This window comes from Monosiga brevicollis, genomic scaffold (genome assembly GCF_000002865.3).
Source record: "Monosiga brevicollis MX1 MONBRscaffold_5 genomic scaffold, whole genome shotgun sequence".
Classification (NCBI taxonomy): domain Eukaryota; class Choanoflagellata; order Craspedida; family Salpingoecidae; genus Monosiga; species Monosiga brevicollis.
In genome coordinates, this window is record NW_001865042.1 from 819,010 (window position 1) to 846,538 (window position 27,529).

Consider the following 27,529-nt stretch of genomic DNA (forward strand, 5'->3'; position numbering starts at 1 on the left):
ACGGGGGGGGGGGGGGGGGGGCTCAGAAGCTGGGATCAGGGGCAGGCAAGAGCTGGCTAAAAAGAGGTGTCGTGAAGCAACAAGCAAATGAACGGTTAGTACAGTAGTCAAATCAAAACAGACTGCAACACACTGACACCGAAAGCTGTTGGCGACATCTTGCATGTGTGTGCGCAAAGAGAGATTGTCAGACGTTTGTGCCTAATGCGTAATGTGTGTGTGTGTGTGTGTGTGTGTGTGTGTGTGTGTGTGTGTGTGTGTGTGTGTGTGTGTGTTTCTCAAATTGTCGTGAATGGGCAATGGGTGGGCATATCAATCAATTCAGGCGGTAGCGAGCTGGCATAATGCAGAGTCTACCAGGTGGTTCCCTGCACTCGAGTATGCACTGGAGCTTTCAAGACCTCAGCGAGGGTGTCACGTCCACACAGTGGTTGATTCAGCGGCACAAGGCCGTACTCTTAAGAATTTAACCCTCAAGCTCGAGGGAGTTGGCTTGTTTTACGCAGCCTTGGGCCGCCCTGGCGCGCCCGACGAGCGCTGGGTGCGACGAAGCCGCCGAAGTGCAGCTTTGTGCCGCATTTTGAACTCCTTGTGAACCGCACCCTTGGTCGCCTGCCACTGCGTCGTAACGGCCTCGGGTGTCTCCTGGCGGCAGAAAAGGGCGCCTTCCGCGCGCAATCTAGTTGGGGCAAACATCAAGGAGAAGGGCGATGCAGATGGGTTAGATTGGACAGCTCATGACCGTGCTGGGCAAGAAGAAATATCACATCACATCCCAGCCATTTTGGTACTCACGAATCAAGCCCTGCTTGGGCAATGAAAAACGATGGTCGCTGCACAGAGGCCGGTTGGTGCAGTTGAGACGCTGACACGGCCGAAAAGCTGGGGGCCGTTGCAGAAATCTTGGTGCTTGGGTTGCCTGCCTTGGGAACGACTGCGTCAGGTGCGGGCGTGCTAGCATCGTCGTCCGTGGCATTGGCATGCCCGAAAAAGCTAAAGGTTGACACTGTCTCCATGTTGCGCCAGTCACCACTAGCCGGCTTGATCGAGTCAAAGAGATTGCCCTTGACCTCGGCAAACCGCTCAGTAGTCACGGCCGGTGCCTCCGGTTCGGCCGGCGTCGCCTCAGCATCCGCCTCGGCAACGGGTGCCTCGACCGGCGGCTTGGTTTCAAGGTCCCTAGGCTCGTTATCGGCTGCCTCATCCATAGCTGCCGCATGTTCGCTCACAATTTGATCTGCATCCGGTCGCGTTGGGTCAAAGCGTGGCGCACTTGACCACGCACCGCGACCCGTGGTGGCGACTGAAGCTTGGACGGCAGTCGGCGTCAGTGTATCCTTGGCAGAACCACCTGCGGCAGGCGCTGATGCTGGTGCGGGCGTTGGTGATGAATCGGGTGTCGGTGTTGGCAAGAGACCCAGCTTTGCAAGAACGGCTTGTTGCATGGCGTGTTCCTCCCGCAGTGCACGGTCCTCATCCGACAAGGCAGGCTCCTTGCTTGTCTCCATGGCAGCTGGCGTTGGGGCAGGGGCTGGGACAGGCTTTGGAGTGGTAGACTGAGGGGCGCTTGTCCCTGTGGTCGTGCCCGTGTGTGATTGTTCTGCCGCTGCTTTGGGTGCGAGCGCTCGCTCGGCAGGCGTCATGGTGGGTTGTTCATAGAACCACGACACGGGACTGGACAGCGCGGCGTCCAGAATGGGATCTTCGCGATGATCATGTTTGGGGTTAAACAGGCGCTTGATGCGGGTGGTGGCGTGTTTGGCATCAATCGTAAAGGGTTCGCGCTTCTTGGGATTCCAGAGCTGCATGGTCGGTAAAGCACGCGAGTAGCGGCCGACGGCCCAGCCTTCGCGCTGAGCCAGCTCCTCGTTCGAGGGTGGCGGTGCGACCGAGCCTGAGACACCGCGTTCTTGAAGAGCACGATGCAAGCGCCGGCGGCGGCGGCGAAGGTTGCGCTTGGCTTGTCGGGCCTCTTCCACCAGACGATCACGATAAAAGGATTTGCCAGGACAAATTTTGAGCAGCATGCCTTTCCAGCGAGCACTCGAATAGGTGTTTTGCAACCGCCGCAGCTGCTTGGGCGCAATGGTCATGGTTACAAAGGCATATGGGTGTACGTCATTGGTCACCGAGCTCGGCTGTACCACCTCGTGAACCTTGCCAAACCGCTCCAGCTGCTTGGCCAGGGCCGCGTGATCGGATGTCGCAGCCAAGCCGCCCACAAACACGCGTTGTCGCACCGGCACATCGTCGTTTGGGTCCGCCTTGACCTCGGGGGCAGCGGTGACGGGCGCCGCCGCACCCTCCGCGGTAGGCGCAGACATGGTTCGCTTCACGCACCAGGTCAGTCCCCACGCTCAATGGCTCCTTCGCCCTGTGTCTTGCTCGCAAACTTGTTGTTCAGCCACCTTCCCCGACCAAGAAGGGGCGCCTCACACAGCTCGTTGGAAAGAGTCAAAAAGACACACACATGCTCCTTCGAGAATTTTGTTGTCCCTCACAGCTTTCGTGTCCTGCTCGACCACAAGTTTTGTCTGACAGTTCAAAGTGGGATCGGTTGTACACTCCAAAAGTCATGTGTGTAAACAGCTGTTTTCCACATACCCGTGTGCTCGAGATTTGAACCCTCGCCACTTTTTTACCTGCAGGTCAGACCCGTTCTCTGGACAGACGAGAGCCAGCATCAGCATCAGCATGTGGCCGGCCGGCGGACGACGGCCTGACCCTCCAAGCTCGATGTAGCTACCTCCCGTGCGCCTATTTGTCCATTCTGACACGGATTGCCTGCTACTCGCGCCCCCATTTGACGTGTTGGCTTAGATCACGGCACCATGGCCCAGCACCAGATGAGCAAGAAGCGTAAGTTCGTCGCCGATGGCGTCTTCAAGGCCGAGCTGAACGAGCTGTTCATGCGCGAGCTGGCTGAGGATGGGTAAGCTAATCATTATCCTGCTTGACTGCTTGGCTCCAAACGAGCATTGAGCTGCCCCTCCTCCCGACGGCGTCGGACACGGCATGCCGTGCCCCATCGTTATTGTGGTTGTGCATGGCTATGTGTGCGCCGAGCTGAGCCGTTGCTCCCTGATTGATCATTGATCTACACGTGACCTCACATTGAACCGTCCTTGTGGTATTATGGGGTTCGTATTGCAGTTACGCCGGTGTGGAGATCAAGAAGACTCCCAAGAGCACTGAGATTGTGATCCTGGCTACCCGCACTCAGCACGTCCTGGGCGAGAAGGGCCGCCGTATTCGCGAGCTCACCGCCTTTATCCAGAAGCGCTTTGGCTTCCAGAAGGACGAGGTTGAGCTCTTCGCTGAGAAGGTCGCCAACCGCGGTCTCTGTGCCGTTGCTCAGTGCGAGAACCTCCGCTACAAGCTGACCGGTGGTCTCGCCGTCCGCCGCGCTTGCTATGGTGTCGTCCGCTTCGTCATGGAGAGCGGCGCCAAGGGCTGCGAGGTCATCGTCTCCGGCAAGCTGCGTGCCCAGCGTGCCAAGGCCATGAAGTTCGGTGACGGCTTCATGATCTCCTCCGGTAACCCCACTCGCGAGTACATCGACACGGCCGTGCGCCATGTCCCCATGCGTCAGGGTATGATTGGTATCAAGGTCAAGATTATGCTGCCCCACGACCCCTCGGGCAAGACTGGTCCTAAGGCTCCTCTCCCCGATGCCATCACCATCCTTGAGGCCAAGGAGGAGGACATCCCTGATGAGCCCAAGTCCATCTCCCACGTTGCTCCCGTCGCCGCTGCTCAGCCTGTTCAGGCTACCGCATAAGTTGGTGCCGTGTATGTGGCACGCATGATGACCATTCGGCCGTGTGTGTTTGCTTGCGGCCATGGCCACTCAGCGTGCTCGCGACTACAATTTACCGTGATCTCCACTCGACCTTTTTTTCCATCTCTTGTCCTGTCCTCCACACTTATCCAGTCTCATCGGGTACCCACTTTGATTGTTGCTGGTGCCATGTCTCTTTTTGTTTTTTTGTTTGTTTGTTTTTTTGTTGCTTTTGGTTGCGATACAGCCGTGACCGCAACCAACGAGGTCTGAGTCGGTTGCGCATGCACCCACACGAGCCCCGCAAAAGGAAAGCAGTCAATTCAGACAGGGCCGTCCACTATCTCGCATGGCCTTGTCAAGAATGGAATATATAAAACTGGCGCCCAAGTGCCCATTCCACGGGAATGAGAATGGGAATGGGGTGGTCAGGCATCAAGAGCCTAGGATGTGCACATGGTCCGCTCGTAGGTGGCGTACTCAAAGACAGCACGCCACACCGCTCCGAGCCCTGGTTGGGAATTGCTATATGCTGTTGAATGGGCGTTGTAGTCACTGCTTGCTGTCAGAATGCCGCAGCCCGAGCAAATGTTCAACACGGTGCCATCGTCCTGAATTGTGGCCAGCAGTCCAGCCCAGGCGTGCTGGATGTAAGCGTCCAGCTCATGCGCCTCATACACGCCAAGCTTGACGGCGCGCAGCATACTGATCAAAACCATGGCCGTCACGCTCGTCTCCTCAAACGTTGTTGTGTCGTTTAAAACCTACACCGCACCACCAGCGGAACACGCGCACCCCAGCCCCCATCGTGAGCAAAGGGTTGTGACGTGCGTGCCAAGGATGATGAGCGTACCTGGTGCCAACGACCTGAGGCCGCTTGTACTGCCAACATGGCCATGAGATGAGACCGATACTGGGCCGTCAGCCGAGCACGGAGCTCATGGCTTGCGTTGACGCTTAGCATTGCGTCAAGGGTCTGCAGCAAACAATCACCACGACATTGGGGAGCCCAGCCATGATTCCATGCCACGGTCGCTCTGCTAAACGCCCACCTGGCCTTGGTGTCTAAATACAGGCCGAACCTACCTCCATGTAGGCCACAAGGACCCACCCGTTGGCGCGGCCCCACTTGCAGCAGGACACCGAAGCCGTGGCGGTGTTAAAGCCGTGAAACATCAGGCCATCCCCTGTACCAACGCCACCGTGCTGGCCCCGATCCTGGAGCATGTCTGATTGAGGGAAAAGCTTCATCAGACCGAGGATCGTAGCGCACTTTTGCCACAGGGTAGTGGAAGGTAGGTCGCGCGAGCTGGTTGGACGTACCAGCGTAGGTCAGCTGCATGTGCGCAGCCATGGAAACAAAATCATTGCTTTGAGTAGCCTTGGCGTAGCGCGATAAGACTGTCAATCCCATAAACTGGTCATCTGCAGTTTCAAGGGGGTAGTTGTGTGAGGTGTCACCTGTGAGGGAATGCCCCAAAGACCTTCCCAAAATCTGTAACGAGCTCGTTGGCTACAGGGCCTGCATGGGCGCGGATCTGGCGAACCGACCTGCCCAGACAAAAGAAGGCCCATTGCTCACTTGCCCAGACCAGCCTTCAAAACGGGAAAAGCATCGCGCCGTATCGTTGAGGCGGTAGGGGTACGGTAAAATGTACTAGCCACCAGTCAAACCAGATCATAAACCAGTGCAATCAGCATGAGCGCGACGCTTGATGGACTCCTCAACCCGAACGTGGCACCATGCCATAGAGCCGAGCGTGATCTTCAGAGAGGCCGCGCCCCAGACAAGCTCTACCTCGTCGATGATGCCGCGAATGACAACGGCATCATTTGCGTTGCCAAACCCATAACTTTGGCGGGTGAGGTAGGCAATGGGGAACAGGCCGATCCGATCACCGACGGCATGATCAAAGGCCATAGTGATATTGTTCAAAACGCTATTTGCCACTTGACCGGGCGTCTCCTCAAAGCCATCTAGAAGCTGGTTGAAAAAGGTCGTCCAGTTGGTCCAGCCGTAGTGCTGGGCCAAATCTAGTCCAGTGCTCATCATGATGCCTTGGCCCTGCCAACACCCAAGGTAAAGAAACATCGGAGGGGTCATGCACGATTCAAGTCCTTAGCCCCAATCCCCAGCGCGCCGTGCACCAGACTTCAGCTTGAAAGGCGGCTCGCGCCGCCTTTGCGCGCGCAGCTGAGCGAGCGAAGTTTGGGCTGTTCGGATTCTTGTGAGCGAGCACGTACATAGGCCCACTGCCACATCTTGGCGGTTTCTAGCGCAAAGGCCATGGGAGGTGGGATGCGCCATGAGTGGTATGCATGGCAAAGCAGCGAACCACGATCCAGATCGGGCTGGTTGGCAAACTGAGCTGAGCTGAGGCTGTCATGACACTCACTCACCGGGCTGCAACGCAGCTGCGTACATCAGCGTCTCAGCGACGCGACGGCAGTCAACGCTCTCCTCTTGCCTCATGCCCTGCGTACCGACTGCCGCAGATACCCCCGGCACTACCGCCACCATCAGGCCCAGTGCCATCACCAGCACGAGCAGCCATGGCACCTTGGTCCCACGCCGCAATCGTGACTCATCCATCCTCATCCGCTTGATCATCATCAAAGCGCTCAATGAGACGAAGCACGGAAATTGGACCAGTTTCCCGATCTGCATCTTCCTCCTCCTCAGCAGCGCCTGCCGCACGTCTAAACACTTACAGTTTACCTGCCGTTCCACAACTTTGACATCTTTTCCTGCATTAACTCAGATGTCACCCTGTTTTTTTTGGGGGGGGGTTTGGTTTTTGGCAAAAAAAGTCTGACAAAGCAACAACAACAACAACACAACAACAGCAACAGCACAACAGCAGCTTTTATTTCTTTCATGATGAAGGTGACTATCCGCGCCACGGGCCGCGAGGCCGTCGTCATGGAGCTCGACGCCGACACGACGATTGAGAGTGTCAAGGTGTTGCTCGAGGTTGAGTTGGACATTGCCATGGACCGTTTCATTTTGGTCAAGACGGACGGCACGCTGCTGATAGACGAGGCCACACTTGAGGGGAGTGGTTTGAGCGGCCAGGTCGAGCTGCGGCTCGGCATTGATGCACCTCCCAGTGTTGCCACGTCAGGCTCGGCACCGAGTCGCTCAGCTCATGCTCCAGCCGGGAGCTCAGGTGCCGCGGCTGGGTCGAGTGCAGGGGCCAATCCAGATTTTAGTAAGCTGATTCAGAGCTTGGTGGCCAGCACGGCGGGGCAGATTGGCGGCGGGGCAGGTGCGCGACGACCCCAAGCCACAGGAGTGCCGCCTGCGGCGGTTACCCAGTTTCGCCAACGCCTCTTGAACAATCCCTATGAGCTATCCCAGTACCGCGTCAACCATCCCGACGTTGCCGACGCCGTGGTGCAGAACGATACGGCCAAAATCGCCGAGTTTCTTAATCGCGTCCATCGCCTTCAGAAGGACCGCGAGGATGAGCTGCGTTCCCTGGAACGGCGAGCCGCCGCAAATCCCATGGACGTGGAGGTGCAGCGTCGAATTGAGGAGCTCATTCAGCTCGAGAATATCGAGCGGAACCGCCAGGACGCCATTGAATACATGCCAGAGAGCTTCGGTACAGTTATCATGCTATACATTAACATGCGCATCAACGGTCATGCTGTGCGGGCGTTTGTGGACTCGGGCGCTCAGATGACCATCATGAGCTCAACGTGCGCCGATCGTTGTGGCCTCTCACGCTTTATGGACAAGCGCTACTCGGGCATGGCCGTGGGCGTGGGCCAACAACGCATCTTGGGTCGCATTCACATGACCGACATTGAGATTGCCGGAGCCTATCTTCCTACCTCCTTTTCTGTCCTGGAGAAGCAACCCATGGATGTCCTCCTGGGCCTGGACATGCTCAAGCGCCATCAATGCGTCCTGGACCTTCGCCGAGGCGTCCTGGTCATTGGCACGACGGGCGCGGAAACGCCTTTTCTTGGCGAAAGCGAAATCCCTCGTCAGGAACGCACTGAAACCGAAGAGGCCTCCAAAGCCAGTTCCAGCTAGTATGCTCATTAACGTGGCCGTCATGCCCTGAGGGCTGTGTGAAACTTGTCAACCCAATTGAATTGCAAGTGTCAACACGTGAAGCTTTTACCTCCCTGCTGTCTGTTGACGTTTGACGTTGCTCCGTCCCCATCCATCACGCTTGTCTGGCTCTCTGCTTGTGTTTTGTGGCGAGGGCGCTTGATGTTTTCTGAACATCGAGGTGACGTGGGGGAAGGGAACGAGCCGACAAGCTTCAAACAAAAATAAGATTCATGACAACTTATCAGATCACATGATGACTGGCATTAGCGCATGGCGTCCCCAAAAGTCCCCTGGTCTCAGACCAGAGAACAGGCTGGAGTACAGTGATCGTCGAGCAAGGCATTAGCAGCAATCGCAGCAGTCACACCCGCAGCACGCATCGCCATCGGTCTTGTCACAGCACTGGCAACAGTCGCAAATATCGGAAACACTGCAAGACGTGCAAAGGCAGCAGCAGGCCAGCCCACAGAGAAAGTCGGACGTCTCGCAACCACACGCCTCCAATGCCCAGATTGCACCCAGCAGGGAGAAGAGAAGTGGTGGGATCGCACACACCACCCCAACAATATACACGCCAGCCCGCTCCGCCGCACTGCCAGAATGAGAAGTTACGCATGAGTTTTGGACCACGCAGATAATGTACGAGCCAGACACCAGCCTATCAGCACCACGCGTGCCGCATGCTCATAAGGACGGGCGACGAGTGGACACACCTGAAATCCAGCATATGTGACAGCTCGCTTGAAGCGAGGTAAATCAGCGGTGGGGCAAACACGATGCCCACAAGGAGGAGAAGGATGAAAAATGTGTTAAAGAAGCACAGATGCAACTCTTCATGAGCCTCCTGCCATGACGCAGCGACATGAGTGCGAGTGCTGCGGAGCATTCGAACCCCCATTCAACCGCAGATGTCTGAGCCAGCCGGTGCACCGCCCAGACACACCTTTGTGCGTAATAACTGAATGATGACATCCACGACCAAAACGGTAAAAGTCAGACCTGTGGCCACAAGACTGTGGCAATGCAGCACGGACCAGGTACCCCCAAGAGTGCGTCCATGTAAGGTGAAGGCAGGTGGAACGTGCAACAACCCCGTGTACATGCAAAGATACACGATGGACAAAAACAAAAAGATAAAACACGGGTTCTGTCGCACCTTATTACAATGGCTTGATTTGAGCCACCGCTTCGCGCAAAGCACTCGCGGCCGTCACCGACACAGGCTGAGCAGCGTAGACCATCATCATTATAGACGAGGATGGCATAACGCATGAGGATGAAGAGTTGGGGCAAGTCTTCCAGAATCAAGAAGATGACGCGCAAATGAAGGACACGGATAAATTTCTATTGCGGCATCAAAGCACCCAGCAAGATCCAAGGTGAGATCAAGTGTGCGTGGTCACACTTTTATGCTGGTGCAGCCCGTGTCCGATGAAAGATTGCATCGTGTGGCTTGGTTGGCCAAAAAGGGGTGAGCGCCAAGGCAGATACTCACGCGAAAAGCATTGGAGGCAATCATGCCCTTATTGCGGTGGTCGGCCATGGTCTCAACACGATGCCCTGTCTCCGGGTCGAAGCGACGATTGACGGAAGACAGGGCCCCCTTGCGCTTTTGCGTGGTGGGCTGGGTCTCTATGGAGGTGACTACCGTGCCATCGGTCGACGACGAGCTCGGCTGCGGGTTGGGTGGCACAAGTGCAGCAGGCATAAGGCGCTCGGGGCATTGGGATCAGAACCAAACTCGAAGGAAGGCCGTACTGACCTGAACACTAATGACGCCCTGACTGGTGGCTTGGTCGGTGGCGTGGGTCATTTCAAGATCCTCCTCGGCCGTGGGCTCATGCATGATTTGGCGCAGCAGATGGATGATGTAGAAGATGGTGAATGGCAGCAGAATGCAATTGAGCACGAGGGAGGCCCAGCGCGTTTCATTGAGTTCATCGTGCAGGTGATCGAAGCGACCGTAGTCCCAGGTGTAGTTGCAGGTGTCCCCCTGCTTGTTCACATGAACCGTCTCATACGCGAGGCAGACATCGCCGACGCCGGGTGTATCGGCAAACTGTAAGCTGTCGCAAAGGGGATCGCTGCTCAATGGAGTAGTACAATGGGTGGTGTTGACGCAGAGGCAAGAGCAGGTTGGCCGCGACGTCACAGGCTCGACCTTTCGATACTTTTGCACGTCCTCAACCAGCGTGCGATAGACGTTCCAATCAGTGGCAATGTTGAAGAGGATAAAGGACACCGCCAGCAGGTTGAAGACCAGCTTAGCTGATACCATGATGCCGGTGCTCAAGATCAGAGGTCAGGCATCAAAGTCACGCTCTCCTCAAGCGCCGACAGGGTGCGTGAGCACGGTTGACCTGGAAGATCACCGGCACTGATTGCCTGTTCAATATGAAGGCTGAGGCTGCGGTGAAGAAAAGGGGCGGCGCCCGAGAGCAAGAGTGGCAAAGTGAGATCAAACGCCTTCAAATTCGAGCAATCCACCGCAACAGCCCGTGCTTTTCTGATGGACGGGTTGCTGGCCCTATATGTCAGTCAAGGCAATGCCATATCAAAGACAGCCAACCTGCCAACGCCACCCCACCGCCCTCGGCAGCGCGCGCTCCACAAACACAAGGAAAAAAAAAAACAAGCCAGCTCACGTTAGATTGAAGGGGTTGATTTGAAAATGTGTTGCGACTGCTCGCCGGCGTAACTTTGTCAGACTGGACTATAATTAGAGGCAAACCACCCCCCAAAAGTAGACGAGCGTGAATATGTCAGCATAAACAGCAGGTACGAAAGGTACGAAAGGTACTGCTCTTTCTTACACTACGTCTTTATTGAAGTCTGCATTTACTCTCCGAATCTCTGCATCTGGTTGTTGCTCCACCAGCAGAACGCAGCACACACGAGGTCATGTCGTCGGGCATTTCTCCCTTCTGCTACCGTTCAACGTGTGGCGCTCTGCTCTGATTGGTCTTGGTCGGATCCCCAGCGTGACTCGAGCCTCTTCCTGCTTTTCCACCGCACTTTTTACCACGAGCTGGATGGAGCCTGCTGCCAAGCGTCCCAACAGCACCATGGTCAAGATCGGCACCCACGATGGAACTTTCCACTGTGACGAAGCTTTGGCCTGCTTCCTCCTGAAGCGTCTTCCCGAGTACCAGGTCGGTCGAATGAAGGGCAGCCGCCTCCTCTCTGATCCCGCACACATTTAGCTGACGGAAGATTTGTGGTCTAGGATGCTGAGATCGTGCGCACCCGTGACTTGGAGAAACTCAAGGCATGCGACATTGTGGTCGATGTGGGCGCCGTCTTCGACCCCGCCACCCACCGCTACGACCATCACCAGCGGTTGGCACCTCGTTCCCTAGCTCTCGGTGGTCCTCCTGCTTTGGCTTGCACCGCCCCTCCTTCACTCATCGCCCCCATCGTGTAGTGAATTCCAGGAGACGATGACCACGCTCTCTGGCGGCAAGTACCGATGGTCCACTCGTCTCAGCAGTGCCGGTCTGGTGTACTACCACTTTGGCAAGGCCATTATTGCGGCCATTCTGCCCGATGCCTCGGCGGAACAGATCGATACCCTCTTTTCCAAGATGTACGGTGGCTTTGTTGAGGAGATTGATGCTGTCGACAACGGCGTGTCCCAGTATGAGGAGGGCTCCCCCAAGTACGGTCCTCTCTTGGTTTCTTTTTTTTTTGAGTTCTCAGGCTGCACCAGGGCTACCGCGATGTAGTCTCAGCGTTTTTCAAGGTCCCACCGCGGCTCCTGCATTTCTCTGCCATCTGGCTCATGCACGTGGATGGTGGCTCAGGTATCACATTGGCTCGACTGTGAGCACGCGTGTGGGCCGCATCAATCCGTCTTGGAAGGAAACCGACACTGACATGATGGTTTGTCTTTGGCCGCGCTCAAACATGGTGTCTGTTGACCATGCTTCTTCATGTTTGGTGGCTTAACCGTTATTCCTCTTGTTGGTGGTCTTGTTGGTGGTGGTGGTGTTGATGGTAGTGGTGGTGGTGGTGTTGATGCTGTTTGGCTGCTAAACTCGCATGCGTCTCATCCGACCTTTGCTTGACACAGCCTCGCTTTGAGCGAGCCATGGCCCTTGTCGGTGGTGAGTTTGTTGAAGTTCTCAAGAGCTACTACGAATCCTGGCTCCCTGCCCGCGACGTGGTCAAGGAGGCCCTGGAAACTCGTTTCGAGGTACCCATGCCCATTCCTATCACCCCACGATCCTCCTCTTTGCCGCGACACCCTCCCCCATGATGCAACCCAAACACGATGACCGACACCCCAGATTGCGGCTTGAGCTTTACTTTGACTCACTCTCGCTTCAACCCCTGCCTTCGTCTGCAACTCATACTACCGTGCCCTCCGATTGCCTGAACAAAGGTTGATCCCAGCGGCGAGATTATCAAGCTGCCCATCTGGTGCCCTTGGAAATCTCATCTCTACGATCTCGAGGCTGAGATGGGCACTGGTAGGTGGAGCTGCTAGCCGTGCGCTTGGTCTTATCCCGCGTGCAACGTGCACGTCAATTCACACCCCATGCCATGTTCTTGTGCCTGCTAGAGGAGAAGCCAATCAACATCAAGTATGCCCTGTACGTGGACAGCCACAATGCTTGGCGCGTGCTCTGCGCCTCCATTACCCCGGGCTCCTTTGTGTGCCGCAAGGCCCTTCCGGAGGCCTGGCGCGGTCTGCGCGACGCAGATGTACGTAAAACTGTGTACTTGCATCCCCTCTTCTGTGATTCCACCCCATGCTGCCAATCACTGCTGAAGGTCAGGTCCCCATAAGCGTCATGTCTCACCCTGCGTTATCTCCCTGTGTCAGCTCGAAGCCAAGTCGGGCATTGCAGGCGCCACCTTCGTGCACGCCAGTGGCTTTACAGGTGGCAACAAGACTTATGTACGTTGGATGCACTTTTTTTTTTTTTTTTTTTTGCTTTCTTTTACATCCTTTCGACTCGTGGGAACATGCTACGCGACAGGTCAACTATGCCTGACCCCGCTGTGAAATGCTTTGTTATAGGAGGGTGCTTTGGCCATGGCCAAGGCGGGCCTCGAAGCCTAATGAGTGCCGCCAATGTCATTACTGACTGTATCGATGTGTGTGTGTATGTGTGTGTGTGGAGGTGGAGGTGGTTACGATTGTGTGCGGTGTGTGAGTCACTGGGCCTTTTCCTACCTAGCCAATTCTATGAACGAAGAGCACAGTCGGCGTTGATTGTCGCGCAAACAGAGAACGAACAAGGAGGCATAATTGTGTTACAAGAAGACACCAACGGCAGGTACAATTGCAAAACTAGATCTTTGATCTGGTTTGCTCATCTCGAAGGAAGTGAGCACGGCCGTCGAGACCAGCTCGAGCACGGCGTGCATTGGTAACTCTTGAAGAAAGGCATGCAACCCAGGCAAACCGCATCCAGGGGCCAAGCTAGCACTTCATTTCTGGCGAAACCCCTTGGTGGCAATCGCCGACAAGAACTTGAGCTCGCCCTGCCATTCACTACGAGAGATGGGAAAAAAAAGGGGGGAGGGGGGTTAGAGAAAGGACAGCAGGATTACAACACCGGCTGTCCGGCATGAATCGAAATTCTTCGTAACACGAACAAGCGCCTACCTGAGTCGATGGACCACGTCAGCACGAGTCAAATCCGGAGCAACTGCACGAGCATGCGCGCAAAGCATGTCAGATTGGGGAGCGAGACGGACGAGGAGCGCATCGAATTGACCGCAAATGTGAGCAGTGGGCTCCTCTTGGTCATGAATGATGGCATGAGGGGTGTGCCAACAATGAATGTATATAACATACCAAAGCCGCCTTGACTCTTGAACTCGCCGCGATTGGTGTCCAGACGAGAGCGCAGCCCAATGGCGGTTGCAGATTTACCCTGAGATTGCAAGTCGTGACGTTGGCAGGAGTGAATAACTGGACATGACACATGACGCAGGGAAGGGACATGACACCATGACGCAGGGACGCAGCAAACCAACCTTCTCGGCCTCTAGCGCCTGTACCTCTTGCTCACGCTCATGAAGATATCTGCGTGTGGCACCAAAACAAAACTGAGAAGGGGCACACTGTAGCCCACCCCCTGGCTGAAATAGCGATACAAGCCACGGTCATTGTAAAGGAGTTCATGCGCACCTTTCAATCATGGCGACAACTTCGTGATGCTCGTAATGAGACTGGCCTGGCACAAGTTGCTCCTGAAACCAACGCATCAGGAGAGCTAGGGTTTGCCAAGCAGTCCGTTTTTGGCACGGGTGATCAAGTGAGAGCAGAGCTAGAGTGATTCGAAGGGGTGGAGGAGCCTCAGATTGGGCGTGTTGGTGCAAGCAGGTCAGGCTGCACCTTGCTGATATTCTTTCTGGTTGCTCTGCTTGGCCAATCTGAAGGTGCGGGAATTCAAGCAAAGGAGGGGGCGGGCGGAAGAAGCAATGGTGAGTTGAGAGGCGACAGAACAACGCTGGAAGAAGCAAACCCAGACGCTGTAGAAGGCACTCAAAGGCATAGAAGAGACACTCTGCGCTTGACGCACTCGAACATGCGATCATCGCGATGCAGCTTGGCCGTCATGCGCTTGGCCTTGCGTGAGTGCGGATGAATCAGCTTCCCGTTGGCCTTGACGGCATTTTTGGATTGAGCCTTTCCCGTACGACCCTGATTGATATGGGCAGTGATGCCATCAATGCCAAATTCACCCAAAAGCCAAATTCACCCGAAAGCGTGAGTCTGTCTCATCAGGACAGGGGCACAAGCAGCAGGCCTTTGGTGCGTAGCTCAACTCACCATGTTTGATTGGTTGCAGCAAGCTCCCAGTCACAGCCACAGCTTGGTATGAAGCTCAGCAAGCTTCAACCGCCACACACCTACAGGCCCTGTCAACCCAAGCACCTGGGGAAGAATACCACACCAACTGGCAGCGAAGCAGGACCCAATCGCGGAGAAAATGGCGCTCCTCTGCCGTTCCAAACGCACACACACACGTGTTGGTCGAAGCGGCCGACTGAAGTTGTCAGAGAAAATTGACACAAAAGCCGAAGCATCGTTTGTCTGACATTTCAGTTTTGTGTTGTGCCTGTGCTTGTGCTTGTTGCAATCCCGACCTCCTCCCACGTTGGAAACGCTTTCATCATGTGTGTGTGTGTGTGTCTTTCTCTGTCTCTGTCTCTGTCTCTGTCTCTGTCTCTGTCTCTGTCTCTGTCTCTGTCTCTGTCTCTGTCTCTGTCTCTGTCTCTGTCTCTGTCTCTGTCTCTGTCTCTCTCTGTCTCTGTCTCTGTCTCTGTCTCTCTCTGTCTCTGTCTCTGTCTCTGTCTCAAGCTCTCTCTCTCTCTCTCTCTCTCTCTCTCAAGCTCTCTCAAGCTCTCTCTCAAGCTCTCTCTCAAGCTCTCTCTCTCTCTGTCCTCTCTCTCTCTCTCTCTCTCTTTTTTTCAAACAAGTTTTTGTTTTCGACTCGAACAGGTGTGTGTGAAGGCAGCGGCTCAAATCGCAAAGAGGAGGGCGGCAGGGATATGGAAGCTAGATGCTTGAAAGGCGCAAGAGGCATGGGGCAATGACGTGCCTTGGTTCAACTCATGCTCGCTGATTGACGTGTTCAGGGTGCAAACCGTCAAAAAGTTGAACTGACAAGATGGACTGTGTCAAGACCTACCTCACTGCGGAGCTTCCGCTGTATCTGCAAACCCTGCCCATCCCGGATACGCTGGCCGGCTTTGCTGAGCTGAGCACTGAAGAGATGGTGCAAATTGCTCCCCTCTTTCTTCTTGTCGTCAGCATGGTCCTCATGGTGGTCGTCCACCTCCTGCCCGCCTCTCCTGCCCCGGCCCGAGTCAACACTCAGGTACGAGCTGTCAAGGGGGCAGATTTGAACTGTACGCCGGTATTGCCCTGATCCGCTCCATGTGCTCAACCCCTCGTCGCTTGTTGACACAGATCAAACTCGACGAGGACAAGATTGTGGACAAGGTTGCCGTGAAGGACAAGGAGGTCTATCTCTGCCGCTGCTGGAAGTCGAACAAGTTTCCCTTTTGCGACGGCTCGCACAACGCCCACAACAAGGCCACCGGTGACAACGTTGGCCCCGTGGCGGTGCGCACGGAGGCCCAATAAGCAAGGATCGTCCCGTGACTCTGACTTTGATATTACGAATAGAGTTTTGACTGGACCACTTCTCCTCGTCCGTTTCCCCATCTCCGCTTGGGCCGTGCTCTGACCATCCATTGACATGTAAACGAAAGTTGTAGAATTGATCTGCGACAAAAGCCATGAGACAAAAAAAAGTCAATTTTGACCGCTCAAAAGTGTGCTTCCCAGGGGTCAAGAGCCTGGACAAGAACATCTGGCACAGGCTTGCTCCTACTACACTTGACGTCGCCTTCTAAACACTGCAGCTCTCATCGAACAAACCAACTTGCGATATGCACATAGATGACTCCCGTCGGCCAGGAGAAAGGGTCATCACGCTAAAACTCTAAACTCCATTTGCTATGATATGTGGCAACAGTCTGAAGGCAGAACGTCCCACCGATAATGGTAGGCTGGGCGCAAGCGATATGCACGCTCACATAACCTAGTGCCGTGTGAAGCTTGCATCTACCACGTGCACCCAGCAATCGTGTGATGCATTAGATTATTCGAGGCCGGGCAGCGAGGGCGTGTTCGGGTGAGAACTACCAGCACTGGCTGACCTTGAGGCGCAGTTCATACATGTCAGCGGGTGACCTTTTGTGGAGCACAATGTACTCGTCCAAGCAACCACGCGACTGGTGGTGCACGCCCAACAGCCAGCGTCACAATCACAAGACCAGGACAAATGAGCCACTCAGGACTGTGCAAGAAATGCACGCAGACGAGAGGATGGCATGCCGCCATGCTGCAGTACACTCACCTTCCACTCTGTGTCAAAGCGTTGGTCGTGCCGCCGTGTGATGTTGAGTGGGGACAACCACAAACCTACGCTCACATCCTGCAAGAAAACGGATCAATACGAGCTTGACTGACATGCCGAGGGGTAGTATCGACGACTTGAACGTCGTTGTAACCCACCTCGTTGTTGAATGTGCGGAACTGTGGGCCCATTAGAGCGATAAAAGCCACCAAATCACGCGAAAGGACGTAGCCACCCCCAAGGGCATAGGGAAGATAATGGTCGCACAAGTTCCAGTTCTAAACCACACCCAAAGGGATTGAGTGGCGCCGATATCCTCGAACCATGGACTGCGCATCCTGATCTTGGCAGGAAAGCAAAGCTAAACTGGGGCAACAACCAAAAAGGGAGCATTTTGAACGTACCATTTCCGCATACTTTCCCGAACGCTTGACGGGAGCGCGCCCATCAAAATAACCCCAATAGTAGCTGCAGAACACCAAAAGTATGAATGGATAAGTGCAGAGCAACATGGAAAAAAAAAAGGCACCGCTAGCAAGATGAGCAAAAGATTCAGATGATGGCGACGGTGCCAGCCTCTCGGAGAAGAGAAAGATGGTGACGATGGTGGCAAGCACAAGAGCCCAACCGGAGGCAGGAACATAATCATACGCACGAAGTAGACTCTGGGCGTGCGAGTAGCTCATCAATCATTTGCTCTACGCGTAAAAATGTATCGTCGTCGCCCTGAATTGTCCAGATTGTATTCAGCATGGTCACCATTTCCGTGAGCACCAGCAACAGCCATCATTCAGGCGTGACTTTGCACCAAGTGTACCCAAAAAGTCAAGCTCGAAGGACTTGCCTTGAAAATGTAGCGTGGGCGTAGGGTGGGATGGCGATCAATCCAAGTCATCGCTGCCAGGACCTTGGCTGTCAATTTACCAAAGCTTTCCGAGATGTCGGGTAAAAGAACGAGATCAGCGTGCTTCTCGTTCTCGGCTGTCAAGTTGGCGTGCAGCTCTGGACTCAGGCCATGAACGCCAATGAAAAAGCCATATCGATGCCGCCTGCATAAACGCCGCGGCATGTGAGAGGGACCGTGGAGTGACAGAAGCGCTGTAGAAGAAGGTGGTGCAAGTTGGCGAGTCTAGCAAAAGGTCAATCAAAGTTGTTTGAGCCCTAACGTGGTACATACGTGGGAGATTGGTGTTGAGCCCAGCTGACACGCACAGCTTGGCGCTCAGCCAGGTTCGTCGGTGCTGACACCAAAAGTGAGAAGAGCACGGTCGGCTCTTCAACCTCCACGTCCTGATGAGTTGGTGTACATCGCACAGTGAGTCGTAATGCATTCATGACTAGCAATATGAAACCATCATGGTGCGCAGCAGGAGCAGCTGCTGCTGCCGACATCAACTCGGCACCAGCCCCGGCATTGGGACCGGCATCTCACCAGCGGCTTGGCATCAACAACGTATCGGCCTCCAGGCTCGTCCAAGCAGACAAAGTATAGAATAAACACGCTAGAGGCCAGCATCAGAAGCGCTCCCAACAACTGCGGGTCCCTTCTGATCATGATGGCCCGTGTCACAGACAGGAGGCCCAGCCGATCCGGCCCAGGCGTGTCCGTCCTGCCTTCAGCATGGAGAAAAAAAAACGACTCGGTGTGTGTGTCCGTGTGTGTGTGTGTGTGTGTCTCTCTCTCACCTCTCTCTCTCTCTCTCTCTCTCTCTCTCACCGTTTTTCTGACAAATCGGGTTACTTTATCTGACATTTGTTGCTGAAGCAGCAAGGAGGGGTCGTCACAAGCGGTGGAGCTCTCTCGTCCTTCTGCACGTGAGTAAGTACGCGGTGCCGGTGGTGGCGTGAGGGAAGGAGGGTTGGCGCCCCTTGAGCACCCGGCGATCGTGGGTGAAGATGTGGGGGGAAGCGGGGGGTTCTGAAGGCTTGGATGTATGGACTGGTTTGTGTCAAAGCTTATTCTCGCCCGTGGCGTTGGGATAGAAACAAGCCGATCAATCGGATCATGTGGCGACGTCTGGCAGTGGCGAGTCGGCCAATTGGCCGATCGCGGCCATGTCTGGTCCGTGCCGTGGCTGAGCAGCGTCGCAGCTCACATGCCACCCAACAAGCCTACTTTCGCCAAGTATGCTGGCCCCGACTGCTGCCAAATCACCGTGCTTTTCTTTCCTTTTTTTTTTTTTTTTCTGCCAGGGGGCATAGCACAAGAGCAAGCGCACGCGCAAGCTAAAGGAAGGCGGAAGAAGCAGGAGAGAGACGCAGAGAGTGGCCTGTTTGCTGTGGTTTTTTTTTTTTGCCTTTTAAAGCCGCAGGCATGGGTGCATAGCGCGCTGACTGCCTCACCTTTTGATTTTTGCTCGACGTGTACATTCAGTCTTCCCGAAGCTCGCCAAGCGAGGGATCTTTAGACCAAGTTGCACAGCACGTGGCAGCTGCAGATGCAAAGGCTATCCAACACTGGTTGCGCACCTGCGACACGGCCACCCGCAACAAGCTGGCTCAAGGCTTGGTCAGCCTGCTGGACGAAGCAGATCGCAAATCGATAGACGGCATTTTTCACACGATTGACAAGAACAAGGATGGCGTCATCAGTGCCAGGTCCGTTCTGCCGGTGGCTATGCGGGGCCAGACTGAGCCTGGCACTGCCTCTCTGCACAGCTCACCATGGCTTGTTCACACGCATGTGGTTAGTGAGTTTACAGAGTGGTACGCTCACAAGACAGCTTCCATCGTGTCAGATCCACCTACCCGGCGTCAGGTAGGCGCCGCGCTTGATTCGCGTCTGCTAGTCATGTCACGTGTCCGCACGAGAACGACGCGCCAGTGGCAGCAACCACCTGCACGTGTTCTATGAGTGGTCTCATCTGTGCCTGCTTCTTAGCTATGGTACGTGGGACTGGCCCAGATGGTCCCAATGATTGGTTTCGGCTTTTGTGATAACTTTATCATGATCGCAGCTGGTGAGTAGCCCTGCCCCCCCGCACACACAGCACCAACCCTTGGCAAGAAGACCTGCAGACTAGGCGACATGCCGCCTAGTCTGTATACACCTGCTTCTTCTCAAATAATGCATTGAATACCAACAGGAGAGAGCATCGATGCTAGTATTGGAAGTACCTTCCACATCTCGACGATGGTACATGCTGAAGACATGCTCGCGCAGCCAGCTTTGCAGCCTTTTCGCCTGGCCTCAACTAACCAGCTTGCCCTGTCTAGGCGGCGGCTGGCTTGGGCAACTTGATCTCAGATGTCGTCGGCCTCGGTCTAAGCAACACCATTGAGGTATGGCATTGTCTCTGTACTTTTACGCCTGTTGCGCTGCGCCTCACGGCCTGTTCCTCGCCTGTACCTCAGCGTTTCTCCCATCGCCTGGGCATTCCGGACCCCGAGCTGAGCGACAACCAGCGTGAACACAAGCACACGCGCTGGACCTCGTCCATTTTTAGCATGTTGGGCATCATCCTGGGCTGTCTCTTGGGCATGGTGCCCCTGCTGCTCTTTGATGAAGATAAGAAGGTATCACACAATCGCCGATTCCTGCTCCGATTTCACAGCCACACTTTGATGGGTTGGCAGCAAGTTTGCAGCGACTAGCCAATGGTGAATAGCCATTCAAGACTGACACCATCTCGCGCGACGCATGCTTGCTTCTTTATTCTGCCTTCTACTAGGAGGCCAAGAAACTGTTTAACGAACTTGGAGGAGAAAGTAAGGGCTACCTGACCATCAATGACATTCGCAAGGTCACCCGAGAACTCAACATCACCGTCACTGAGGTTGGTGACGTTGCTTGTCGAATGCCATCTGTCCGCACAACGTGCCTCAAGTGAAACCCTCCTCCTGTGTTGCCGTGCAGGAGGAGCTTGAACGACTCTTGCGCAACAACGATGTGAATCATGATAGCAAGATTCAATTTGAAGAGTTTTACGCCATTCTTCTACGTCTACGCCAATAGTCTCGACGGGAAGCATTGCTACTCATCCCGCTTCTCTCAATCTGCCCTTTCCCCTCTCATCTGCCGTGCTCAAGCAAGCGCGAGTACGCAACCGTGGCCTGAGGCCAGCATGAAGCATGAAGCATGATCAGCGCAGGTTCGAGGGCCAGTGATGGCCGAGCCATATGGAGAGCCATGAGGCTGCCTGATGAAGTGAGCTGTGCCCACCCGCTCCGGACATGACTCAAATCGAAATGACATTGTGAGAAATTCAACTTTATCGTGGTTTAATTTTCACTCACACAACCACAGTGACACGGACAAGCGATGTGCAAACTGTTCGCAAGCCACGAGAGACGCGGCGTGGCATTTGAAACAGAGTGGCATCATCAAGTCACACACATGGAAAACGCAGCACCACACAGGACAGCACGCTCCGGGGCTGGCACACCAGTTCCTCACGCTGAAACATTGTCCTTGCTTCGCACCAAAACGAGGTATCTCAGGCGAATGCGCGTTGAGTCAAAGACAATGTATTCCGAGTGGTGCAGGGTGGCATCGCTGTTGGCCACGTGCTCCAAGGGCCCCATCGCCAAGCGAGCGCCATCCCAAGTCGCAATGGCCTATACCAACGAACAAGGATGACGTCGGGAGATGAGCCAAAAATAATAAATGAGCATGCCCCATGGCATGCGTAGACGCGAGGCAGCACGCAGCGTGTGACAACAGAACATGGCGGAATCATGTACCCACCTTGCTAGGGCGGGTTTGGCCCACACCCTGGATCGAATTGCACCCGCCTTGCGGTGGCTCCGATTGCACACTTGTGCGCTGCTCCACAGTTCCCAATGCCACCTGTCAAGAAGCAGGTTTGATAATCAGGATTCATAGACAGCTCATCCACTTACTTCATTGGCCAAAGCTCATGGCTCAACCACAACAACGTATCATAATAATAAAATAAAAAAAGAAAGAAAAAAAGACGAGTAGAAGAGACAGCCACACCTCGGCAAGAAACAGGCAGGCGTGCTTGCTTGCTGGTGACGAGCCGTGAGCAAAAGAAGTGTAACCAAAGCTCTTGGTCCAAACATCGGCAAAGTACACGCCTTTGCCGAAGGCATGGCCAGTGGTGAACGCTGAAGGTGGTGCACAACGCAGGCCTATACCATCGCGACCAAGGAGCAATGAGACACGGACATCAGACAACAGGTCATCAAGGGAATGGGAAAAAAAAAAAAAAAAAAAAAAAAAAAAAAAAAAAAAAAAAAAAGTCGTACCTTCCACTAGGATACCCGGGACGTTTACCGAGTTGGTGCCGTGCCAGAGCAGGCTGCGCGCCGATTGTGCATGAGGAGCAAAAGCCTCATCTTCGCCGCGACGATTGATGGCAAAGACAGCACACGGCTCCACATCCTGCTGTCCTGGAATGGATTCGAAATGGGCCAATACGGCCTTGAAGGTATCCGTGGCCCGGTCCAGGGGCTCGATGCTGCAGCCCGTCAAGGCCAGAGCCGTCTCATAGGGTTTGGCCTGAGTCGACTGCGTGAGGTGCCGAGTAACGAGCAGCACGTCGGCAGCCCGGTTCTGAACATGCACACGGTTGAGCATATCAACAATGCCGCGCACGGCGGCATCGTCCTTAATCTTGAGCTTGTTGCCATAGCTGTGTCGGCCCGAGGGCGTGCTGAAGGGAACCTTGAGGTAGAGATCGTTCGTGAGCTCCAACACCTTGTTGTTCTGCGCAGAGATGGCGTTCATGTCGGGGACGGGCAAGCGCTGCAAGTCAGCCACCTTGGCCAAGACCTTGGAGATCTCTTCGAGAATGGCCAGGGCCTCCTGCACCTGCTTGCGCGGTGCCACACCACCAAAGGGTAGCTCAAACCCGCTGGCATCGTCCACAAGGCTATGCTGTAGCACCTCATAGTCCAGAATACACTGCAGCAACAGGGTCAGGCGCGCGTCCATAACCTTGGCAGTCGGGGCCTTGTACTGGTCGAACCGAGTCAAAGCCAATGTCGCCCGTTGCCGATCGGCCAGAGACGACGAGTCGAGTCGCTGCAACATGTATTTGCCCTTGACGTGCTGGAACTGATGACGCTCTGCCCAATTATTGCCTGTCTTGCTGCGAAAGATCTATGCCACGACCATGACCACAAGGCACCCTCATGAATACCAACATCGGGCTTGAAGCCTCTGCATTGTGATGCGCGCGCGCGCGTGCACGGCATACCTTTTCAAACTCCTTGCAGGCCTCTTCCTCTGACGGAAAGGGCGTGCGTTGGAATTGACCATCATCGCCGATTCGGCCCCAACGTGTCCAAAGAATGTACAACTCCTAGACCACCAGCGTCAAAGCAATCCCCGTGAGCAAGTCGTCGGCCCTCGCTTCAAGGCCGAGCAAGACAGTGTCTTGCATGAATGAATGAATTGAGACCAACGAGTGCAACAAACAACCAAAAAAAAAAAAAAAAAAAAAAAAAAAAAGAAGAAGAAGAAGAAGAAGAAGAAGAAGAAGAAGAAGAAGAAGAAGAAGAAGAAGAAGAAGAAGAAGAAGAGAGAGAGCCCCACAAAAGGCACAGATCTCCCGTAGTCCTGTACGCCCCCGCCGCCCAAACTCGTCAAGTGGAGAAAAGAACCAACCTGGACCGTGTTGTGGATAACCTGCATCCGGTAAAAGTCGTTGCGCCCCATCCATCCATAGGCTACGTCAGTAATGGTCAGCTTGACGTCGTAAAACTCGCCATCTTCACCGTGCACCAGCTGTCCCAAGTCCTGGAGCTGGGAGAGGGGATCCACCTCGTGTTTCGCCCCAAGCTCGGGCTCCGTGCCCTCGAGTGCCATCAGAGCCTCGTCCGACTTGATGGTCAGGTTTGGATCCGTACTGGGTGGGCCTGGACGCGCCTCAACCACCCGCTCCGGCGTCGATGCCGGTGCTGTGCAGGATACGCCCATCTGCTGCAAGCGATCCAAGGTCCACGCATCTGCGCGCTGGCCCACGGCCGAAAGGAAGAGCGGCTCCTTCAGCGACACGTCATGAGCCATGAGCCATTCAATCAGCGGCACCACGTCGGTGCACCCAAAGCCGTTCACCTCTGCCGGAAGGATCACGTCGGCCAAGCTGCGCTTTTCATAAACCAGGCTGAGCGGCAAAGGATGTCCGCAGGCCTCGGCCAGCTGGCGCACGACCTGCACGCCAGTCAGACCCACCTTGGGGTCAGCCACCAGAGCCCAGAACACCGGCTGGTCACGCTCGGCGCAGATATCGTACGACATGTGGCGCTGCAGCAGCTGTACCAAGACTGAGAAGACGGGGCTGTGTTTTTGCCCCGAGCTCCACGCCTGAACGTCGTTACCCGCCTGTGTCAGCTCATGGGTCACATCAAAGGGCTTGCGTGTGGCGATCTGCGCCGCAGCCGTCAGAACGCGGGTAAAAGGGGGCAGGCGCATCACAGCCTGGTCCTCGGGTGCCGCTTCGGGATCGACAAAAACATCGGTGCTCGGCACTTGGGCCCAGGAGTCAATGTCAACGTCGGCCGATGCTGAGAGCAGGAGGCACAGCACGTGGGGTTGGATGCGACGGTTCTTGAAAACGTGCATGAGAGCGTCACAGCCATCGGTGTCACGCAAGGTCAGGTCGAGGCCTTGCGACACGCAAAGCTGCACGTAATCGGCGTGCTGGCGATAGCAGGCCAAGTGCAGAGTGGTTTGCCCGTGCGCATTGCAGGCATCCAGGCTATAGCCGTACTTGGCCAAAAGGGTTTGCAACAGCAGCAAGGACTTGTTGGTGGCCCCCGTGGCGCCCACAAGAATGGCAGCCAGTGAGTTACCAGCCTCATCCTGCAGGTTGACGACCTTGGTGGGGTCGCTTTTGCGAATGAGCGCCGACGCCAGCTCAAAAGAGTTGGCGCGGACGGCGTCCTTGAACGCAGAGACGATGTCCAAACCACGCTGCATGAGAATGTAAGCCAATCCCTTGTAACCCTTGCGCGCCACCAGGGAAAAGTTGCCCTCGGCCACCTTGGTCACCTCATAGTGCTTGGCGACAAAGCAAGCCTTGTCAGCCTGGCTACCACCGGCGCTCGCGTGGTCATCATTGTCACCGTCGTCATCCGCCTCGTCCCCGCTGCCATCGGCATCATCGGCTGATCCGGAGACGTCGCGCTCCGTCACGGTGCGATAAGTCGCGGTTGCGTGCTTGGCATCAATCAGGTCGATGACAAAGGTGGCAAAGTCTGAGTGACCAGCAATGAGCGCGAGCTGGAAGCAGGTGTTGCCGTCCTGATCCATGATGGATGCATCGCTGCCGTGGGCCAACATGTACTTGGCCGTCACTAGGCTGCCATCTTGCGCGGCGTAGTGCAGGGGCGTGCGACCCCAGGCGTCGCGCGCGCCCATGCCCTCATGCATGAGAGGAACCAGATCGCTGATGATGTCAATCGGGTCGCGGCGGTCACGCGAGGTGAGCTCCATCACGGGACCCTGCAGGGGGTTGCGCACAAAGCAATAGTGCAGGGCATTGCGGCCCTGTGAGTCCTGCTGCAGAACATTTGCGCCAGCCTGTATGAGTTGACTCGCCAGCTCAAAATCATCGTAGGTCTTAAAAGCAGCGGTGGCCACGGCCAGGTGCAAAGGCGTGCAACCCATGGTGCCTGGCGCATCAATAGCCACCTTGGCCTCCAACAGAGCAACGGCCATGTCTGCGCGGCCAGCACGAGCAGCCACGTGCAAGGGGGTCTCGCCACGCTCTGTAGCGGCACTGAGATCTGGGCAGCTTTGAACCAACGCATTCCACACACGGACGTCCTTGGCTTGGATGGCAGCGGTCCACACGGAATGACGGAAAACGTTGAGTGCTTGCCAGACGGCAGCCGGTGTTGCTCGACCCACACTCGCCACAATGGCCAGCCGCTCCGCAAAGCTGGCGTCAACGGCATGGGCCACGGCACATACCACGGCCAGATGCAGGGGCGTATAGCGCATCGTGGCAGTCACGGCCTCGGTGGCAGAGGCGTCGTGAGCAAGCAGCAGCTCCACGATGCCTGGATCACCGTGAAAGACGGCATAGTGCAAGGGGGTCTGATGGTAGCGGTCGGGCAACAGCGTGCTCGTTCCAGCTTTCAACATCAAGCGAACGGCGGTCTCAGAGCGCGTCACGCACGCCAGATGCAGGCTTGCAGCACCACCGTGCTTCACCAAGTGCTCGTCGGGCACCCGAAAGTTGAGCGACGAGCGCAGTAGAGCCAAGTGGGGCTCAAACGCTGGGTCCTTGAGCATGAGCGGATGATGAATACGCTTGACAATCTTGCAAACAAAAGCGCGGAGCTCTTCGCGCGACAAGGGCATCAGCTCACCCGTCAGTGCATGGCGAAGGTCCTTCAAGGCTACGGGGGCTTGGGTCTGGCTTCGAGTCCAATAGGGCAGACGATCATACGCCTGCTTGGCCGCCGCGTGGGCCTTGTTGTAGGCCTCTGTGTCACTAATCTCCACGCGCTTGTCAAAGCGGACGGGTAGACCGACACACCAAGTCAAGACCTCGGCGTAGAACTCAGGGTCCTGCAGCGAGCCAACAACAAAGTCACTGCCCCCATTCGCATCCGTGTTGCTTTTTTGTCTGCCGGCCTTTCTGGCCTGCTTGAGCATCGCGACACGTGCTTTGAGGGGGGCTACTTTGGGGCCTGAGGAAGGCCTGAGTTGAAGAGTCGTGGCGAGTGCAGAGCCGTTGGCGCCCGCATTTGCAGTGGCCTCAGCGGCAGTGGAGTCGTGGCTCTGATGGGGAACCTGGAGCAAAAGGGAGTGCAGAGCCGTCTGGCCCGTGGCGGGATCGGCGTAGAGGCTGAGGGCCGCGGCAATGTCCTCGCGGCTGTGCGTCTGCACCAGCCGCCAGCACGCGGTGATGTCCTTCGTCCTGCCTGTCTCGAAGAGCTGATGCAGGAAGGTGCGCTGATCGCCTTCGCCGTGAAGGCGGACTGCACTGGGAAACTGCAGGAGACATTGCACGAGATCGAGGTTGTCGGCCTTAAAGGCGCGAATCAGGATGGTCTCTTCTTTGTTGTTGGCAAGGGTCAGATCGGCGCCCTTGGCCACAAGCAGCTCCACCATTTGGCATTGGATGGCCCTGCCTTTGAGGCCGAGCACAGCCTTGGGTAGCGCAGCAAGAAGGTGCAGGGGTGTATTGCCCTCGAGGTCTTGCAGATTCAAATCGACGTTCTCCCGGGCCAACAGCGCCTCCAAGATGGTGGTGGCTGCCGGGGACACACCGCTGCAGGCCTCATGAATGAGGCCACGACCCTTATTGTCCTTGACCGAGGCATCAACCTCCGGTTTAGCCAGAAGATACATCATGCAATCAATCTGGTTCTTGATGACGGCGATGGCCAGAGGCGTCGTGTTCCAGGCATTGGCGACGCCAATGTTGGCGCCGCATTGCTCGAGGAGCCGCAGGCAGGGCAGCCAGCCGTAGGCCGCAGCAAAATGGAAGGGAGTGTTGCCGGACGAGTCGGCCGCATTCGCGTTGTGACCGGCCAGAAGCAGGTAGTGCACCACGTCCAGGTGCCCATTTTTGGCGGCGTAATGAAGGGCCGTGTACTTGCGCTTGTCGACGGCCTCCAGGTCGCAGCCAGCCGTGTGCAGGGCCTGCACGGTCGAGAGATGACCACGCATGGCAGCCACCATGAGCGCCGTGCGTTTGGAGCTGTCTGGAAAGTCAAGCGGGGCACCAGTGGCGGCAATGGCTTGGATGTTGTCGGTGCGGCCCTCGTAAGCAGCGTAGTGAAGGGGGGTGTGGCCCTTCTTGTCGCGGCTCAGGCCAAATGCCTCCGCGGCCTGGCGCTCGAGGACGCCCTTGGACTTTTTCTTCT

The 27,529-nt window shown here is 55.8% G+C and overlaps 9 protein-coding genes across 9 annotated transcripts; 4 read left to right on the plus strand and 5 right to left on the minus strand.

Annotated features, from left to right (window-relative positions):
- Window positions 1-301: 301 nt before the first annotated feature.
- On the minus strand, window positions 302-2,438 carry MONBRDRAFT_36351 (uncharacterized protein). Its single transcript, XM_001744265.1, has 2 exons — window positions 796-2,438; window positions 302-679 (listed from the first exon to the last, which is right to left on the minus strand). The coding sequence occupies exons 1-2, from the start codon at window positions 2,322-2,324 to the stop codon at window positions 499-501; spliced, it is 1,710 nt and encodes a 569-aa protein (XP_001744317.1). The 5' UTR covers window positions 2,325-2,438; the 3' UTR covers window positions 302-498.
- Window positions 2,439-2,819: 381 nt separating this feature from the next.
- MONBRDRAFT_31678 (uncharacterized protein) lies at window positions 2,820-4,944 on the plus strand (the record flags this gene model as incomplete). Its single annotated transcript, XM_001744079.1, has 3 exons — window positions 2,820-2,932; window positions 3,154-3,723; window positions 4,857-4,944. Exons 1-3 carry the CDS (start codon window positions 2,832-2,834, stop codon window positions 4,942-4,944), a joined length of 759 nt encoding a protein of 252 aa, XP_001744131.1. The 5' UTR covers window positions 2,820-2,831.
- Window positions 4,945-5,104: 160 nt separating this feature from the next.
- Window positions 5,105-6,449, minus strand: MONBRDRAFT_23890 (uncharacterized protein; the record flags this gene model as incomplete). The annotated part of the gene is made up of 5 exons (XM_001744266.1): window positions 5,105-5,206; window positions 5,333-5,438; window positions 5,580-5,846; window positions 6,026-6,054; window positions 6,182-6,449. Coding segments are annotated over 5 exons (772 nt in total), but the record flags the coding sequence as incomplete, so codon positions are not given.
- Window positions 6,450-8,192: 1,743 nt separating this feature from the next.
- Window positions 8,193-10,128, minus strand: MONBRDRAFT_6734 (uncharacterized protein; the record flags this gene model as incomplete). Its single annotated transcript, XM_001744267.1, has 4 exons — window positions 8,193-8,280; window positions 9,007-9,194; window positions 9,346-9,525; window positions 9,613-10,128. 4 exons carry the CDS (start codon window positions 10,126-10,128, stop codon window positions 8,193-8,195), a joined length of 972 nt encoding a protein of 323 aa, XP_001744319.1.
- Window positions 10,129-10,885: 757 nt separating this feature from the next.
- Window positions 10,886-12,929, plus strand: MONBRDRAFT_20236 (uncharacterized protein). The gene is made up of 9 exons (XM_001744080.1): window positions 10,886-11,002; window positions 11,077-11,189; window positions 11,275-11,508; window positions 11,654-11,732; window positions 11,923-12,045; window positions 12,235-12,322; window positions 12,415-12,557; window positions 12,679-12,753; window positions 12,877-12,929. Exons 1-9 carry the CDS (start codon window positions 10,916-10,918, stop codon window positions 12,916-12,918), a joined length of 984 nt encoding a protein of 327 aa, XP_001744132.1. The 5' UTR covers window positions 10,886-10,915; the 3' UTR covers window positions 12,919-12,929.
- Window positions 12,930-13,125: 196 nt separating this feature from the next.
- MONBRDRAFT_31681 (uncharacterized protein) lies at window positions 13,126-14,427 on the minus strand (the record flags this gene model as incomplete). The annotated part of the gene is made up of 7 exons (XM_001744268.1): window positions 13,126-13,353; window positions 13,468-13,510; window positions 13,660-13,738; window positions 13,842-13,890; window positions 13,996-14,080; window positions 14,203-14,240; window positions 14,390-14,427. 7 exons carry the CDS (start codon window positions 14,425-14,427, stop codon window positions 13,290-13,292), a joined length of 396 nt encoding a protein of 131 aa, XP_001744320.1. The 3' UTR covers window positions 13,126-13,289.
- A 1,054-nt stretch (window positions 14,428-15,481) lies between these two features.
- On the plus strand, window positions 15,482-15,960 carry MONBRDRAFT_15675 (uncharacterized protein; the record flags this gene model as incomplete). The annotated part of the gene is made up of 2 exons (XM_001744081.1): window positions 15,482-15,691; window positions 15,784-15,960. 2 exons carry the CDS (start codon window positions 15,482-15,484, stop codon window positions 15,958-15,960), a joined length of 387 nt encoding a protein of 128 aa, XP_001744133.1.
- A 560-nt stretch (window positions 15,961-16,520) lies between these two features.
- On the minus strand, window positions 16,521-18,293 carry MONBRDRAFT_23896 (uncharacterized protein; the record flags this gene model as incomplete). The annotated part of the gene is made up of 8 exons (XM_001744269.1): window positions 16,521-16,613; window positions 16,739-16,816; window positions 16,897-17,016; window positions 17,143-17,206; window positions 17,394-17,464; window positions 17,556-17,787; window positions 17,916-18,028; window positions 18,171-18,293. The coding sequence occupies 8 exons, from the start codon at window positions 18,291-18,293 to the stop codon at window positions 16,521-16,523; spliced, it is 894 nt and encodes a 297-aa protein (XP_001744321.1).
- Window positions 18,294-18,743: 450 nt separating this feature from the next.
- Window positions 18,744-20,693, plus strand: MONBRDRAFT_23897 (uncharacterized protein; the record flags this gene model as incomplete). The annotated part of the gene is made up of 9 exons (XM_001744082.1): window positions 18,744-18,863; window positions 19,113-19,336; window positions 19,430-19,496; window positions 19,620-19,698; window positions 19,825-19,874; window positions 19,955-20,020; window positions 20,093-20,254; window positions 20,410-20,514; window positions 20,595-20,693. The coding sequence occupies 9 exons, from the start codon at window positions 18,744-18,746 to the stop codon at window positions 20,691-20,693; spliced, it is 972 nt and encodes a 323-aa protein (XP_001744134.1).
- Window positions 20,694-27,529: the final 6,836 nt, after the last annotated feature.